Here is a 17,371-nt window from a genome sequence, read left to right on the forward strand (position 1 = left end):
AAACATATCACAGAGATACCAAATACAAGGTTGCTAAGAGTCAGGGAGAGAGTTGCACATTTCAATTTCAACGTGGTATGTAAAGAGGGAAAAACTCATTTCATTGCAGACGCTATTTCCCGTCACCCAATTTTCAAGGCCGAAGAAGAAGAAGACATCACTTGCGGGGCAATCTATTCAGAAGATCCCGCCTTACTCGAGATGCGAGAAAGCCTGGATTCTGAGTATGACCACGTCATTGAAGAGTTCGAAAGGGGACTCTGCGTAAAGGATCTTACACACAACAACCCATCACGGGAATACAAGAACATTTGGGATGAGATATCTCTTATCAAACTTGGCCCGGGGAAAGATCTCTTACAATGGAACAACAGGATTGTCGTGCTGAAATCATCTAGGAGAACTGTTGTAAGGGCCCTTCCTGCCTCACACCAAGGAATACTCAAAACTACTAAACTTGCCGAGCAATTGTATTACTGGCCAATGATGAGGAACGAGATCAAAATTTGCGTCGAGAATTGCAAGGCCTGCAGAAAGTACCAACCGTCCCATCCATCCCAACCATTAAAACACTTCATACTTGAAGTATCAAGGCCAATGGAAATGCTTGTTATGGACCTTATTCGATTGGAGTGGGAAATCATATCTCATGATAGTGGATACCTTTTCAGAATTTATTTGGGCTCTAGAACTGAAAAGAACTAGTACTCAAGACGTCATTAATGAAGTGATGCCAATATTCTTACACTTCAGACACCCAGAGAAAGTATTAAGCGACAACGGACCACAATTTTGCGAAAAATTCACAGAGTTCTTGAGGTCCCAGGGGACCATTCACGTCACATCTTCGCCATATAACCCGCAGGGTAACAGAGTATCCAAAGCGGCAGTCAAGAATGCGAAAAGGATTGTCCAAAAATGCAAAGTGGGGGGAGAAAACGTCGGGAAGGCCCTGGCTGAGTACCAGAACTGCCCAAGAGCTGAGGGATCCTTGTCACCTAACGAGTTGTTTTTTCACCGCCCAGTACAATCATCGTTACCCAGAGTAATTGGTACTGATCAAGAGGTGGACCTTGACTTTCGGTCTCAAATCTTGGAACTGCAACGAGAAATCAAGCATCTTAGAATTCGGAACAGATTGACAGAGAGTGCTAAAGGCGCCCTGAGCCACCTGGAAGTCGGGCAACGAATCTACTTGCAAAATCCATGTAATAAAGAATGAGAAGATGAAGCAGAAGTTCTGGCAAAGTGTGGAAACGGGTCATTGTACACAGTCCGTCTTGCTGACAGGGGCGAGTTCAGACGAAATCGGAGATATATTCGGCTAATGCCAGAACCAGCATCAAGTCAGCAAGATGCTGGTTCGTATTTTTCCTCGACAAAAAGCCGGATAACACAATCGGCCAAGTTCACAAACTTTCGTATCATTCCTCAAAACAAGTGAAGACGAAGTTCATGTTAAAATGTGTGGAATCCCAAAATAGCGGCCGATCATTCTTTGGCGCAAGAAGACGGATAAATCCAGTGTGCAGCTTCAAACTCAAGCAGGGAAAGTCTGTTCGGTGCGCAAATCGGGAAAACGAAGATGGATAAGTAGCATATGTGATATTTCAAAGAAAGGTGTATATTTCGTCTTGGTCCTCGAATTGCCTTTTTTATCAAGACATGGGTTAAACCCGAGTTCATTGGCAGGGACGGGATAGTTTGCGAACTTCTTCGTCCCAAAGTCTTGGGCTCGGGGGGCGTGTTCGGGCGTGGGATACTTCCGCGCGCGAGGAAAAGAGATAAGAAATATACAGTTGACTTACCAATCCCAACCTGTCTACACGCACTGTCTGTCTTACATAGCACTAACGTGGTGCTAGCTCAATCATTTTGCGCCCTCCCTGGTCCGAGTTTTAAATGCTCATAACTTTGGACACAGACTTTCGATTGCGATCAAAACTGACCATTGCTTTCTTAGGCTATAATTGAGTCAACTCATGTAATTACTCATTTTCTCCCCGCCCCCGTCGCTGTCCAGTGGTGAAGTCGTCCTTAATCTAGCTTATCTTGCATGTTTGGACTTGGATTGGATCTGAACCCAATCCGACTTTTCCCATTCCCAAATCCGAATCCGACTGAATATGAATATTTTTTCTCAATCTGAATCAGAAAATTGTTGGTCATCGCTCCAATGTTTACATCTTTAATGAATCGTTCTTTGTCAGAGGGGAGGGTACCCACACTACTAAAACATGCCCATATAGTTCCCATTTATAAGGGAGGAGATAGGGATCAACCTGTGGGTTATCGACCAATCTCGTTAACGTTGAATGTTTCCAAAGTTAAGGAAAAGCTTGTTAAGACAAAGCTTTGTTGAATACCTTGACATAAAAGGAAGCATTCCTGACCAGCAGCATGGTTTTCGTGCCCACTTTAGCACTGTGACACAATTGATTCAGCACTTTGAGGATGTGATAGAGGGACTACAGCATAGCAATTGTGTAGATGTTATATACTTGGACTTTTCTAAAGCATTTGACAAAATGGATCATATTCTACTGCTAAGTTGTTCAAGTAAACTAGGTGGTGAAGGAAATATTTACTCTTGGATCAGAGATTTCCTCGTCAACCACACACAAGCGGTTCGAGTTGACAGCTGCTTAGGCTGCCCTCGAAACGTGGTATCTGGGGTACCTCAAGGAACTATTCTGGGTCCGATCTTGTCCGTTTTAGTCGTTGCACCACAACACGGATTGCCCCTCCAGTCTTCAATATCTTCTTATGCTGACGATACTAAGCTAGAGTTTGGAAGAAATTCACAGAACCAGACAGACCTGCAAAATGACTTCCACGGTGTATACAAATGGGTTCACTCTCAAAATATGAAATTAAATGGGGATTTGATTTCTAATAAGTTTCGAATCATGACGTACAACCAAAATGGACTAGACAAGCCAATTTACAACGACAATCGCCTAAAATCCATTTTATCAGTAAGCTCCATTAAAGACCTTGGAATCATTGTTGAAAATAACGGTAAGTTTGAAGAACACATCCAATCGAAAGTGACCAAAGCATACCAAACTTGCAGCTGGATACATCGAACTTTCAAATCCTGAGACGCATATACTATGAAAATATATACAAGCATATTTTCCAACCGTATTTGGAATATGCTTCCCCAATCTAGGGGTCAATGAACGTAGGGGGGCTGAATAAATTTGAAAAAGTACAAAGAAGTTTTGCAAAAATTATTGCAGGCATAACCCACTTATGCAATTGGGAAAGACTTCAATCCCTTGAATTTCATATTATTCAGCGTAGATGTGAACACTACCTAATCCTTTATGTTTTTGAATGTCTCCATGCACTTTGTCCTAACCCGGGAATAAAATATAACGTTAGTGACAGAAGTGGCATCACGTGAAATCAAATTTAATTTCAACCCATCAGATAAAATGTTGATGAAGACCTTAAAATCCTCTTTTGTACTAAACCGAGCACCAACCCTTTATAATTTGCTACCATGATCGTTTTTTATCAACAATCCCAGACCAGCCTTTCGTTCAAGGGTACCCTAGAGCGGCAAATTAAGGGCCCTTATTTGCAACGTCACACGTCCCAAAGAAAACGGGAAGAGGCACGGTAGATTGCTACATATGTAAACTGCTCTTGCCTTGCCTTGAACGCAATTTGTTTTCCGGACATGATGTGATCCGAGGCACTAATTGAAAATAAGATTTTGATAGAATTAGTCAAGAGCAACACAAACGTATTATAATTCAATAACAAGGAATTGGCCCAATCGGCCCTTTATTTGGTAAAGGCTGAATGACAAAGCGCCCTCTGGAGTGCAGAACGTAAAACATATTTCGTACAGCGTAAGGGGGCTATTATGACTTACGGGGAACTCATTCCCCTACATAGGTAAATAAATCCCGAAAAAAATCTGATCCGATGCGTAGCTCTAATTAGAATCTCATGTATAGTGTGTTTTACTTTTCAGTGCGTTGTGAAGACGAAATACATATCTAGTGAGTTTTCCTTTCCGTTAGGTAAATGTAGGTTTGTTGGATTCTTTTTCAGTAAGAACACTAATTTTCAATTTCCAAGAACGTTTTGCTCTCCAAAGCCACATCTTTTGAATCGATTTACAACTTACGCAATTCAGCTTGAAGAACTGACTAATTGTTTCCAGAGGTGTGTAAAAAGGCTCAATGCCAATTGTACGGATAATCAGATTGGATTCCGAGCACAAGTGTAAAAAATGTGCCATTCACTCAATAGTCTTGAATGTGAAAAAAATTGAGGGTTCCTCAACAATACAGGTTATTGATTTATTCCTAAGGACGAAATTGACAACTTATACGTGAAAGATCCTTCCGACAAATGACTCTTTGTTTGTTATAGGTGTACGGTACATGTTCACATTTAAAGATATGGCTCAAAATAGGACACGTCTTTCTTGATGCTCTTCGTTTCCGATCCGAACCTGGTTGTGGACTCGAAGCTCGGTTTGTAATTCTTAATGGTCTCATCCAACAATTTGATAGCATTCTTCTCAGCTGGGTCAAAGATCATGACCTCGGCTTGGACATGTTCCACGGTTTCTTGACTAAAAGTGACTCGTTTCTCTAATTTGGCTTCGTCGGGCTTGATATTGACTATGGTTTTGTGGGGCTCAATCAGTTTACCGTTCTCGACATTCACGATGCTAGCAGGTCCATTGGTTGTGGTCAATTTGGTAGTACTACTTCTTGGAGGTGGCTTCGGTGGCTTCTCTTTCTTCCTGTCTGGAACTCTCAAGGACATTCGCCAGCCTTTGTTCTTCATTTCTTGCACTATGCCATCGGGAAGGCTATCATTTGTGCTATCAAACGAGCTATTGGCACTATCGGATCGACTCTTCACAATGTTACTCATTGGAGGCAAGGACAAAGGCTGGTGCTCCATGGAATGCTCAAATTCTTCGCTCTCTCGCCCAGAATCGGATTTTTCGTGTTCAATCTTGGCCAGTTTTTCCGTGACGAGAGGATGATTTTGGATCATCTTTTGAAGGTTGTGCAGGATCGATCCAGGATTGGAACTCAAGTCGAGGCTGCCATAACTGGAGGCACTCTTGAGGATCCCTTTCTTAGGAGGTATTGAAAGGCTGTTGAGGCCGTAGGTGAGGTTCTCAACTGAGCCTGTACTTAGTGAGAGCCTCAAGGGAGGACGAGAGTTCTTTGGAGTCGAGGATGGGGATTCCTCACTGCTTCCCATGGAACCAAGGTCGTCTGTGACATTGGATCGATGGTGACTCTTCTTCTCCTTTTTGTACTGCCTAAAGCTACCATGCTGACGGTTGCTCGGAGTCTTTTGACCTTGAAGAAGGCTCTGGTTTTGCTCCTTCAAGCGATCCATTTCCAATTTTTGAGATTGGATGGTCAGATCCCGTTCCAAAAGGATCCCCTCCAATCGTTCTTGTTCTCGGGTCATACAGGCTTGTAAATGAAGAAGACTTTGACAGATCCTCGTCAGCTCCACATGATGGAGATTCCGGATCTGGAGAAAAAAAATCCTTCTTTTTGAAACCCTCACACGTTATAAGGAAAATACTACTACACATGTATGTAAACCTCAATAGATCCTATGACAGATGTTTTTTTACGAAAGAATCTGCGAAGGGTGCAATTATATTATGAAATTTGATTTAATCCTAGTGGGATTGGTCGTCTCGTAAAATATTGCTATGACCGCTTAAAACTGTGGCTAGATAATTATCATTAGACGTAATATGGCGAGAACAATTACCGCTTCTCCCAGTCTCGAGTTTCTGAACAAGTTTAATTGGTCGAAGAAATCTGGCAGTGATTTTCTTTCGCTTCAAGATCTTCCACCACAAGAACATGACTCTACAAGCCAGTCTCTGAAGCACTGCCATGACGGTGATTGAAAAATAGGTCAAGAGATTGGTAGACTCATCTTCCTTGCCAACCCCATGGACTTGCAAAACGTACTTTAACTCTATGAGCAAATTGCATCACCTCATAAGGCCCTCCAATCTCTCTGGCAAGCGTGCCTCTTATTGGCCAGAACTTGAGTCCATTAAAGAAAAAGGATTACCTTTTCAATTTCGTCTTCCTTTTCTTGAAGTTTAGCCGTGACTGCCACAAGAAGTTGTCTGGCACGTTTGGCTTGAATTTTGTTCTTCTGCTTGACATCTCTATAGCAATGCTTCATGTCCAAGTATTTGCCTCTCCAATCGTCATCAGAGAGCGGCTCAGTCTCTATGGGATGGATGATGAGTGATTGGCGTTGTTGTTGTTGCAGTTGATGATGGTGATTGTCTGGAGTGCTTGGGTTCGTATTGAGTGGACTTGAAGCACTGCTTCCAGTACTTGTTGGCATTTTCTCCATCGGAATGGGCAATTATTTTCCAATTCCGTTGAAAGGGCAGGCCTATGCAATTCTTTGCTCCACGGCGGCGGACAAGAGGAAGTAGCGATTGAGAACCTGTAAGACAAATATGCCAGAAGTCATCAACCTCTCTGATTAAACATCAATTCAACGAGCGAGTCAAGACGCAGGCCTTTTCTGTAGAAAACGACAATGCTGATGAGATGGACTAATCATGTACACACATGAAGTGAGTATTTTTTTCTCCCGCAAGTATGTATGTAGGCTGGTATCCAAGGTTTTCCGGTTAAAGGAATGGAATTAGTGGCGAATCTTGTTCAAGTCCTTCAATGAACAACGACGCCTTTGTGCGCCAAATTCATTCCTGCGCGTCAAACACAGCCCATGCCGAGGTTTTGTCGTGGTTTTACCAGAAAACGAGAGTTGAATTAGTGCTGGTATTCATATCTCACGAGGCGGGTGGTATTTACTGTATCTTAGAGGAGGACATCTTAGACTATGATGTGAATGTAAGCACGTGGATGCGCACCTTGAAGATGCCATGAGCATCTTAGCATGCCAAAATGTTACCGAGGTGGCCGATGGCCGCGTTAGTCGTCTTCTTGGTTTCTCTGGCATTGACGCTTGCCTACCAGTGACGTTAGAGCGGAAAGTTGCGTAAGAATAATTGGACAGAGCCTCGAGGGCAGAATAGAAAAATTGGGCAGTGTACTATCAAGAGGGCGGTCGCCTTGAGGCGAGAATAGCCCACATTCCATTCTAAAGTTTTAGTTAGCAGAGGTACACGAACATGGTCATAAGCGTTAAGTTTGTTCAATGACCAAGTGTCCAAATGACTTATGCGTCAATGCTGATAAAGGATGGCCATCAAATTAGTCGTCTGTTAGCCAAAAAGTGCATTCTTTGTGTAAAAATAAGAATTAGTGTATTCTCAGATTGCCATATATTGCAACTTTTTCATCCCCAATTTTAAAGTTGTGGTTGTTCACCAAATGAATAGCTATTCAAAACCAAAATTTATCATCGGCTCTAAGATGGCAATCGGGGCACACCCTCGTTTGAGAATATTTGTTCTTAAAAAGTGTTTGAATTGAAGGTTGTTAAACTCATAAAATGAGCGCCGACGCAGAAAGAAATATTGCTACTAGTGTCTGTTCTTCGATTTGCCAGTAGCCACAATGAATAAAAGGAGCTGAACTGAAAGCTCTTCTCAGAATCCTTTTTTTCCTGTTCATTTACAGTACCTGCCCCGGAACGAAGTTCGTTTTCCCTCTTCACTTTTTTGCGTCAGTCCGTCAGACACTTACTAGGACTGTATACCCTCTTCCTAGACTCACTTGTTGGCCATTCGGTTCATCTTTGGGCGATACGACCTTTGGTCACCTGTGTAAGTGTGTGTGTCTGTGGGATCAGTCAATGCCTGGCCCATAGAAACGACCATGACTTGTAACCGTTGATCAGAACTGTAAATATTCAGGGGTCCCTGAAGAGATATCTTGCCGAGATCGCATGAAGATTTCCCACCTATTGATGAGTGTGATCAGCCTCACAAAAGGCACAACAATGGGGTGGACGGGAAACTGAATTGGTCCCATTGACAAAGGGCAATCGTGAGCGCCATATTCTCGGTCATGAGAATCATTCAAGATCATTTTGCCTTTTCTGTTTGGTAATTGAAATGCTCAAGGCACATTTGACACTCTGTCCCTGAGAAATTGAACAGGGAGACACCGAGGGATCGCTCAAATTCTGTGTCAAGGTCGAAATCATTGAGCTTTAAAACCCTGTGTGCCTGTGTGGTAAAAAGAAGCGAGATAGAGAGAGAGAGAAAGATGCCTGAAGGTATTCTACACCGTTATTATTGACTGATAACCATCACTCACGTAATTAAAGTCATTAATGTTCCTACACATTCGCTCATAATCGCTTTCAGGATCACTAAGGAATAGAGGCACAAAAATTGTACTGTATATTTCTTCTTCTGAAAGAACCACGAAAATTTGTTTTATGGCGATCAATTTGTTAATTGCCGAAGCTTGATCTTACTGACTGTTGTTGACGTGTTGTGGGTAAATTGGAGAGATCAAAAACCGATGCGGTTAAAATGCGTGGAAAATCGTTTGGGAGAACTTTGTCCCGGCAAGGAAACCACAGAGCTCACAATTGATTATCGTACATATCGATGCCGATGGGAAACAAAGAAATCCAGGTCAACCAAGAGAAAATGATCATTGATCACCGACCACTAAGTGTCCCGACATCGTCGTTTTGCTATCTAAAATACTACCCCTGTGCTCTTTTTTGTTCCCTCCCTAATTCAGAGTGGATTCGTTTTCTCGACCGGACAACAGATATTGGAGACGACCATTTTTGGCTGAGTTCATTCAATGTTTGGATTTTGGTTCAGTCCCCTGTAATTAGGCTTAAGAGCTTTGAAACCCCAGCCAAAGATCTGGGATTAAAGTGAAAATACCGTCGTTAAGAGATGGATTACGGAGGAGGATATTGAACTTAGAATGGTTTCTACCAAAAGCATTGAGTAGCTTTAGATGGTTTCAGGAAGATTTGGTAAGGAGGCCACGTTGGAATTCGCCTTGATTTTGCAAATTCATTGACCAATCAATGAGAAGCGATCGGAACTGGATCATCTCTTCTTAAGGGAGAAATCTAGCCCAAAGCTAGATTTCGATTGATTGGAGCCTGACTTGCAATCTCTAGAGCCGTTTCTATCGTCGAAAAATAGACGCAATTTTCTCAACAGTTGCCAATCAATCGGTTGAATGAAGAAGCCCCAATCATGTTTGCCATCCACATTGGACTTGAATTCATTGGACGTGCTCTGACAAAACGAGGTGTTGTCATTGGTTCGAGAAGCTTAACTTCGACGGATTGGGTCTCGAGCCTTGGACGGCCTTTTTTAATAACCAGTAAGCGGAAATTGCCTAACCAAATGGAAATCAATGCCGATTGGTTTACCCTTCTCAAAGGTTATCTTTTACTTTGCCAAATGTGAAAGAGGAAAATGCAAATCTTTTAAGCGACTAATTTATGCTCTATGACAGATTTCAAGAGGCGTTTTTCAAGGGTTCAAGCTCACGCCCGTCATTTTCTCCCACAGAGACAAAAATACATCACCCAAAAAGGTCGATCCTTTCAAATCTTAGTGCAAGATCATTTGGCACCAAAATGGAAGATGGAGGGAATATATCGTGTTCGTGATAACCTTCAAAAGGTCTTCAAAACACCCTTACTTTGTCGAGTCATGACCAAAAACTGGTTAGGCCATTCATAATCGTAATAGCAGTCAATGTCATTCTCAAAGAGACCAAGACTATATTATTTCGTCACGGCTTCCGTTGACAATGAACTCGATCTCTCACAAAGAATATCATCCTCGGGGCCAGTTATTGGCGATTGAATCCAGTCTTGTCCTTGCCGACAACAAATATCCAATGATGTTGTTCTTTCCTGGTCTTACCTTTTCTCACGAGCATTCAACTGTTCATATTGAAGCACCAGTTCACACTAATTCAGTCTCAATCACACTATAATTCCTGGGTAATAGTTGGAGAAACGATGATTTCCTCCTCGTTCATGCACTTCCCGCTTCAAGATTTCTTTTCAGAATGGTCGATCTTGATCAACTCGTCGGTGAGAAGTCGGTCCACCAAGCAGCTCCGAACCAACTCTCGGCTTGCCCTCGAAGTCATGCCACTACTTTTCCCGCGTGAGTTTTCCCGACACTGATTTTTTCCGACCATTCGACCAGACCACACTAGAGAAACGAAGGAAAAGAACGGCAGTGATTTGATACATAAGAATTTATCTTAAGGGAAGGATTTTTATGCTGCGGTCAGAAAAGTATTTTCAAGTTGTCATTTATTTGTGATTCGATGAAATGATAGTCAAGTTGTGTCTTCAGCTTATTTTTGCCAGTGATGGTGCGTGCACAAACAGGATAGGCCAGGCAAGACATGGGTTCATGTGGTTGATATCGCTTTTGCACGAGAATGCCGTGCACTCACCAGACTACACGAAGAGATTCGTTCATTTGAAGACTAGAGGATCGTTCATCTATAGAAAAGGGCTTTATTTCTCTTCCAACAGGGTCCTTTTTCCATACATTCACCAAGAACGGAAGAGGCCAGATGTAACGTAGTGTTATTCAACTTTTGTGAATGAGCACTCAGGAGATGTATCTAAGGGAATGATACATTTCATTGGGGACTGACTAGCTACATCCAGGAGACAATCTCAGTTTGATCTCCCGCTTGCTTGAAATCATCCCCATCACGGATGGTTTCGCTTGGATTATTTGAAGAGTCAGCCTCTTCGCTTCAACACTCACTACGTGAATGAACTCCATCGGGGACTCAGTGCAACCAACCTAAGTGTATCTAATTTGAATGTTAAGAATACTCCCAATGATCGGAACACATTGGCGACGTTTCTGCGAGTCGTTTCAATGATGGTTACCGAATCTCGAAACCTAGCCAAGAATGATCCAGTTTGAAGTGGTTTTTTATATTTGAAACATTCTCACCTATTCTCAATTAAAGGTGGCTAATTCTTTCCAATGGTTTACATGTTCGAGTGTGGGTCTTTTTCATTCATTGTTCGAAGGAAAAATCTGCTTTTATCACTGCATGTCTCCTTGTAATCAAAGTCCATTAAAAGCAAAGATCGTGCTCATTCCTTAGGTTAGCCCATTTTCTGGTGATTGTAAAGGAAAAAGAAGTCATTTTGTTCTCGTAGCTCTAAGCGAACATGTTCATCCGGAGCGAAATCGGTCCGAAAGGAAATCTCCAATTACAATTAAAAATACCCGAAAGATCAGATCTGGCATTAAAGGGGAAGTGCTCACTTCGCAGAGACGTGAGTGGTTAGATATAATCCCTGCCGAGACTGTCAGATAATGGCTATGTATGGGCTTGCTAATTTGTTATGCATTTACATTCATGGCGTCGATTCTTCATGATCGCCCCTTTTTCTTTTCCTCCGAGGCTCCAAAAGTGAAATTGAAATGTGAAATTTCTCATTCAACTCGGGCAATGGACTTTAATCGTCGTCTTTTTCATGTCCCACCAAGATCCATTGAGAGACCCCCAAATTCCTCCACCGCACCAATCACGCAGAATGATGGTGGACATTTGGAGTTCAAAGAACATGCCAATTTTAGCATTCTTAACAGGTTGGTCAAAGGCAGTATTTTACACTTGGCTTTGTACCCTCTAAGCGGATAATCTTTGACCATAAGGAGATTTGGCGAAAATAACTGGAAGGAGAAGCCTTCCAGCCAAAACTGAGCATGCCCACGACCATAAAACCATTGGTAACTACATTCATGAATATTGCCTACCCTGACAGTAGTGATCAAAATAGGAATCAAAAGCTCCATGTACAGTGCCTGATTATCCCATAAAGTTATTTGACCGAGAATTGTCCCTGATCTGATTTATTATTATGGCAATGGAATTCACTTGAAGTGCAGTATGTTCTTGAAAATGAACGGGTTCCTTTCATTTGCTTTGAGGAATGGCGAACGGCGTCTTGTTCAAAGATCTCGGGACTCATTTTCTCGTTTGATGGATGAGGGATGTCAAGTCTTTGAAGCTCTACTTGGTTCTTTCTATATACACCTACTCAGCGATCCTCTGACTGTCTTGGTCGGAATGAATGGGGTCCTGTTTGTTTCAAAACTGATTGGAACAGACCAAGATTGCAAAATTCAATTGCAATGTGGGTCGCACGGTGGGTCTCAGGCTCTTTTCACTGACTTTTTCTTTGTCAGAATTCATCGGATTTGATGTTTAGTGGGTACCTTCCATTCTAACAACCTAGCAATGAACCTTTGTGGTCAACAATACCAAAGCCCGTTTAACATTGGACAAGTCAAGGATACTTTAATAGAAGGACTGGACATGGCAATTGGTGAAGTTAGGACAGTGTGTGATAGCAATAGTTCATCTCATCAAAAGTTACAAGGGATGCTACCATACGGTATGAAAAAGCAATTCCAAAGGAAAAATAGGGTTTTTCCAAAAAAAACCTGAGCTATGTTATTGTAAATGAAAACCTCTGAAGTTTCTGGTTTATGTGGTAAAAAGTCTAGAGTTTTAGGAATAAGTAATTATGAATATAACAAAAGGGGTGCAGTTTGTTCTCAAATGACAGTACCTTCCTGCCGGTTTCCGTTTATGCACCAGTCGAAGAGCTTTGACAAAAAGTAAAATCGGCCTAGCTCCCTTCTTGTAAATGGTCAAATTTTTTGCACTCACATTGGGCGTTACAAATATTTTCAAAAAAGAAAAAGAAAATTGGAACACTTCAATTAATTGCACTGCGATCAATAGGAACAGGCAAAATGTCCAAAATAGCAATGCCTTTTAGAGACAAAAAGGTGCAAAAAGTAAGCCCAAAATGTGCACAAAAAGGTGCAAAAAGCCAAAAAGTGTAACAAAAGGTGCAAATAAAATCAAACAAGAAGGGATATTTAACTCCTTTTTACAGTAGTACGAATTTGAAAAACGTATTGTTAAAAAACGAATTTTGCCTCGATTTTGGACTCTTTTTTAATATGGTCGAGGAATGCTTCTCCTTGCTTATTTTTGTCTTTTCCCAGCAATAGCTCTGCATCATTGATCTACATTTTACATTGATCGAATTGAACAAAAGTTGGAATGTTTCTTCCTCAAAAAGAGAGGGCAGTTAGTCTGGAGGAGGTGAGGAAGGCAGCTATGTTGGTTTGTTTGGACTACTGAACTATCTTCGCCCCCTGCTTAGCTTGTCACTTGACTAGAAATTGACTTTTTTCATTTCTGTTCTCCCTTGTTTCTCAACCAAAAGTGAAACTCTTCGGGCCTGCACAATTTGATATTTGACATCAAATGTTCAAAATTCAGTTTTTCATATCTATATTTTGGCGACAGCCTTTGATTTCAAACTTTTAAACTAATTTTAACTTGAAGAAATTTTGATTTCAACCAAGAAAAACAGTTTTAGGCCAAGTTTGCAAAAAAAAAAGTGTAAAATCAAAGTTAATAGGTGCAAATAATGGTGAAAAGTGCAAAGTTGTAAAAAAGTGGTCTTTTGCCCCAAAAATTCTTTCTACACAGTTAGCCCGTCCCTACTGATCAAATACACTTTTTAAACCAATTTCCAATCTAACCCAGTGTCATTTTCATGTCTTTCATGTAAATGAGTCACTTTTTGTCTTTTTCGCTGGCCCATCATCGTCTTGATTTTAGTTATTTTGTCTGCTGTTTGTTTGGTGTTTTTTTTAAGAGTTCTCGTCACTTTTCAAGTTTAATACCTTCTATTTAGAATTGTTATTTGGAAGCTTTATCAAGATTTCTTTTCATTCATCATTTGCAGAGAGGGCACGTTCTAGAGTGATACTTCATTTCGTAAACTAAAGTAGGCATGTCTTTCACCACGATTGACCATGTCATGATTGTCTGGGTGGGTTCCTAAATCCTTTGGCAAAAAGTATCGAATAGCAAATCATTGTTCAAAATCAGACTTACTGTATTTTCTCCACGGTGACCAAACAGGATCCAACGGAATATGTTAGGCCTTTCCAACAGAATCAAGTTTGGAGGTCACTTTTGAAAAGACTATTTCTACTGGCAGGAGTAAACACGATATTTCGTGTCACCAATCTTTTGGAAACACGATCCCCATGCTTTCAAGCCAATTTGTGAACGTGAAGATCAAATGATATAATGAAGGCTATCCCTTCTTTAGCTTTGGCGTCCTCTGCTGGGTCAAACAAAAACAGGAAGAAAACAATCTGATGCGATAAGAACTTCCAGTAAGTACAATTTAAATGCCATCTCTCAGTGGCAATGAACGCCTGAATCCTTCCATTAGAAGTCATTGATAATAATCTAAAGATGGCTTCCTTTCACGGTCAAGTGCCCAAATGTTCCAAAGTGGTCAAGTCTTCTTTAGCTGGAAAAAATACTTTCTTGCGCAATTTTTTTTCCTTCATTGTACAAAAATGCCAGACTCTAAATCGCATTATCCTCCGGGTTCGCCAGGTCAATTGGATAACCGGCTCTTGAGGGGGACGAACGATCCCATATTCGGAAAGATTTTTTACGACACGACAGATGAGGGGGTAGAGGACTTTTTTGCAAAACTTGTGCAAGAATGCCCAACGTAAATAAAGTTGTCACCCGTAATCCACGACCCATCGAACTTTCTCCCAAAAGCATTTGTGCACATTCCTCGACAACACCAGGGGTCCATTTGAGTCTCAATGCTCCCTTTTCGAAAAGACAGAGTTCAGTAAATCCTGCCCCTTCCACGAAGTGGTAGTCCTAATATCTCATCGATAATTGGAAGGGAAACCCATTGATTTATGGAGCGCAATGTAGCCGCGGTTTCAGGAAATAAACTCAAATCGCACCACGTGCTTCTCACGCCCTAATAAAACTGCATCAAAGAGGTACTTTCTAGATGAGTTGGGGTGATTGCGGTTTCCTCTGAGATTCCTTGGCTTGTCATGGCTGAAGGTGGATGGGGTCGCCCATGTGTCGATTGCTATCAGAAAGAGAAAACCCATCCCTCAAGTTGTGGATGAATGTATGCCGATTGCGGACCCACCTCTTCTCCCTTTAAGTTTGTACTTATCTATGAAGCCATCACTTTGCTAGGAAACGGGGTAAGTTCTTAGGTATGAGTCAAAGTTCGTAAATTAAAGAAGCCATTGGCAATATTGAGACCAAGCCCATTACAAAGTCTACTAAAGGTTTAGATTGGGAGTTTTGCAACGGCAATACAAGTTTTTTGTTACTAAGCACAGAGAAAAAAACGCCAAGAGGAAATATTCTGTGGGGATCACATCGTGGCTTGAGGCAAGAGGCAATCTTTGAAATACAGGAAACTACATTCCCCAAGATAACAAGATGAACAATCAAGTCGATCATCCCCGTCCCCCGGCCTATTTTTCCAATTGGTATACACAACTTAGTCAAATACATATCCTAGAGAACACATGTGATTCTGTATAGCGACCCACCAGCTCATCTTAAAAGTAGTACTCTATGAGTTCAAAACAGGAGGCTGGATTCGCCATTGTCCGTAATAAAAACTCGATCACAAAATCACGTCGATGACCATGAATGTACATATGCCCACCATCTAAATCTCGGTCAAAGTTTAAGGCCCCCTTTGAAAGGACGCAGGGATCGGAATCTGGCCAAACCAGATTTCAGAAACGGGAACCGAAAAAAGTGGGAGGAAAAAAAACGCCACCGACAAAGATTGCAGTTTAAATGAAAGGGAAACCTGTCGGAATGCCTCTCCTTAAACTGATGCGGTCAAGAAATTGAACTGTGTCGTAGAAAATGTTTGACGTGAAACCCGATAGGATTAGTGATAAGGGCCCTCCCATTAACCAGGGCATTCTCCAAATTCTATTTCTCAATCCTCGACTCTCATACCTAATCAAACTGACATGCCAGTCTAGGCTTTGGATGCTAAGAATCCTGAAACTGTCCCATCACTAAAAATAACAGAACATTGCCTCGATATAATAAATCTCAACCCGGTTTCGTCTTACCTCTAGCGGAGAAAATCGGAACTTTTACGTATAACACGCCATTTCCAGGCATCAGCCGATTCTTTTATGGCACGGAAAGAAGAGTTCAAGACGAGCTTCAACTTCATTGATTTCCCAGAGCTTGTTTACCATTACTCCATGATTTATGCCATAAATCCACTTCATCCCCTTGGTTACTACAAAGAGACTCGTCCTATTATGGAATTATAAATTGGTGGAATAATAGCTCGCCACTCAGATCGAATGCCAAAGAAGATAGTGCTAGGAGAAAGGCTGTCCTTGACGTGGTCATTTCCATGTTTCACGGTGAATTCAATTCAAATTCCAAGCATCATCATCATCATGATTGGCCTGATGGCAGTGATATTGTGCTTCTTCTTTCATGTCTTCTTTTCAGTTTCATTGTCCGATGATGAGAGAAAACACACTCGCACACATGATGTCATGCACTTCAAATGAAAAGGGGTTCAGACCGAACAATTTTGTGCCGTATCTTTTTAGATTTATACGTGCCAATACTTGTGGAGCAATCCGCTCGAGATAAATGTTCGTTGCTACATGTTCGTATGGCGAACGAACGAGAAAATGCCGAACATTTCCGCACAGTCATTTCACATCGATTAAAAGGACAAAATGGTGGTTCTCTTTCGCAGAACTCGATCGGTGTCGACCCGAGGCAAGAATTCAGGAGTTGTAAAAGGAGGCAAATTTGTCCGAGGATCACGCGGGAAAATGACTTGGAATCCAGATAATCCTACACAATCAATCAAGGCCATTGTCAGAGCCAGTTTCCATGTATGTCAGCGAATGCTTAACATTCAAGCATTCTCTCGGTTGATCGAGACAGACAGTTTCTGTTATGCATGGAAAGTGGGGGAGATGTGTCTTGTGTGACCATTTTGTTGAGCATCTGAGGTGTCACGTCTTGGTTTTACTTAGGGTAGAAGTGAACCTAATGAATCAGTTTTATTTGAACGTTTCTAAATACTTAATACATGTTAAAACTTCTCGTATTCAACAATGATCTCCTAACAGATTTTTTGGTTACATTTTCATTTTCAAGAGGTGATCGGAAATTTAAAAAAATGTTTTGCCACAGTCTGTGCTTACATGTCCATTTTTAGGCGTTTAGATTTGACATTTTTCGGCTTTCCGTTGAATGGCAGTGTAGAGTAAACAGGATATTTGATTAATCAAGTTTGAACAATACCAAGTGAGCTTTGATCATATTAGTTTTTGTAGCAATAGTGGAACTCTCTCTATATGTCAGGTTCTGGTACTTGAGGTGATTTCCACAACAATGAGGTGAAGTGTTGCTTTGTAACTATGCCTCTGCCTGCTCAATATCAAGTCAGTATAGTGTATTGTGGCGAATCCCAAACATTAAACCCAAAATTGGTATGGTTTCAAACAATCATG

At 41.4% G+C, this 17,371-nt stretch overlaps 1 protein-coding gene and 1 long non-coding RNA gene across 3 annotated transcripts; one reads left to right on the forward strand and one right to left on the reverse strand.

Moving 5' to 3' along the window:
* Window positions 1-4,327: 4,327 nt before the first annotated feature.
* On the reverse strand, window positions 4,328-14,221 carry LOC131889613 (uncharacterized). Of its 2 annotated transcripts, XM_059238750.1 has the most exons (4): window positions 13,911-14,221; window positions 9,863-10,159; window positions 6,091-6,480; window positions 4,328-5,529 (listed from the first exon to the last, which is right to left on the reverse strand). In XM_059238750.1, exons 3-4 carry the CDS (start codon window positions 6,382-6,384, stop codon window positions 4,417-4,419), a joined length of 1,407 nt encoding a protein of 468 aa, XP_059094733.1. In that variant the 5' UTR covers window positions 6,385-6,480; window positions 9,863-10,159; window positions 13,911-14,221; the 3' UTR covers window positions 4,328-4,416. The 2 variants fall into 2 exon arrangements, with proteins under 2 accessions (XP_059094733.1, XP_059094734.1); XM_059238751.1 differs by lacking the exon at window positions 13,911-14,221 and having other exon boundaries at window positions 9,863-10,237.
* Window positions 10,074-16,367, forward strand: LOC131889618 (uncharacterized). Its single transcript, XR_009374214.1, has 3 exons — window positions 10,074-10,111; window positions 14,848-15,052; window positions 16,350-16,367. It is a non-coding gene; the product is annotated as an uncharacterized LOC131889618 (long non-coding RNA).
* The last annotated feature ends 1,004 nt before the right edge of the window (window positions 16,368-17,371 follow it).

The sequence above is a fragment of the Tigriopus californicus genome, chromosome 10, assembly GCF_007210705.1.
Source record: "Tigriopus californicus strain San Diego chromosome 10, Tcal_SD_v2.1, whole genome shotgun sequence".
NCBI classification, from domain to species: Eukaryota; Metazoa; Arthropoda; class Copepoda; order Harpacticoida; family Harpacticidae; genus Tigriopus; species Tigriopus californicus.

Coding starts and splice junctions, on each gene's coding strand:
- LOC131889613 (XM_059238750.1), bottom strand. CDS start 6,384: ATGGAGAAAATGCCAACAAGTACTGGAAGCAGTGCTTCAAGTCCACTC. Junction 5,530..6,090: donor AGGAAGACGAAATTGAAAAG/GTAATCCTTTTT, acceptor TTTTTTCTCCAG/ATCCGGAATCTCCATCATGT.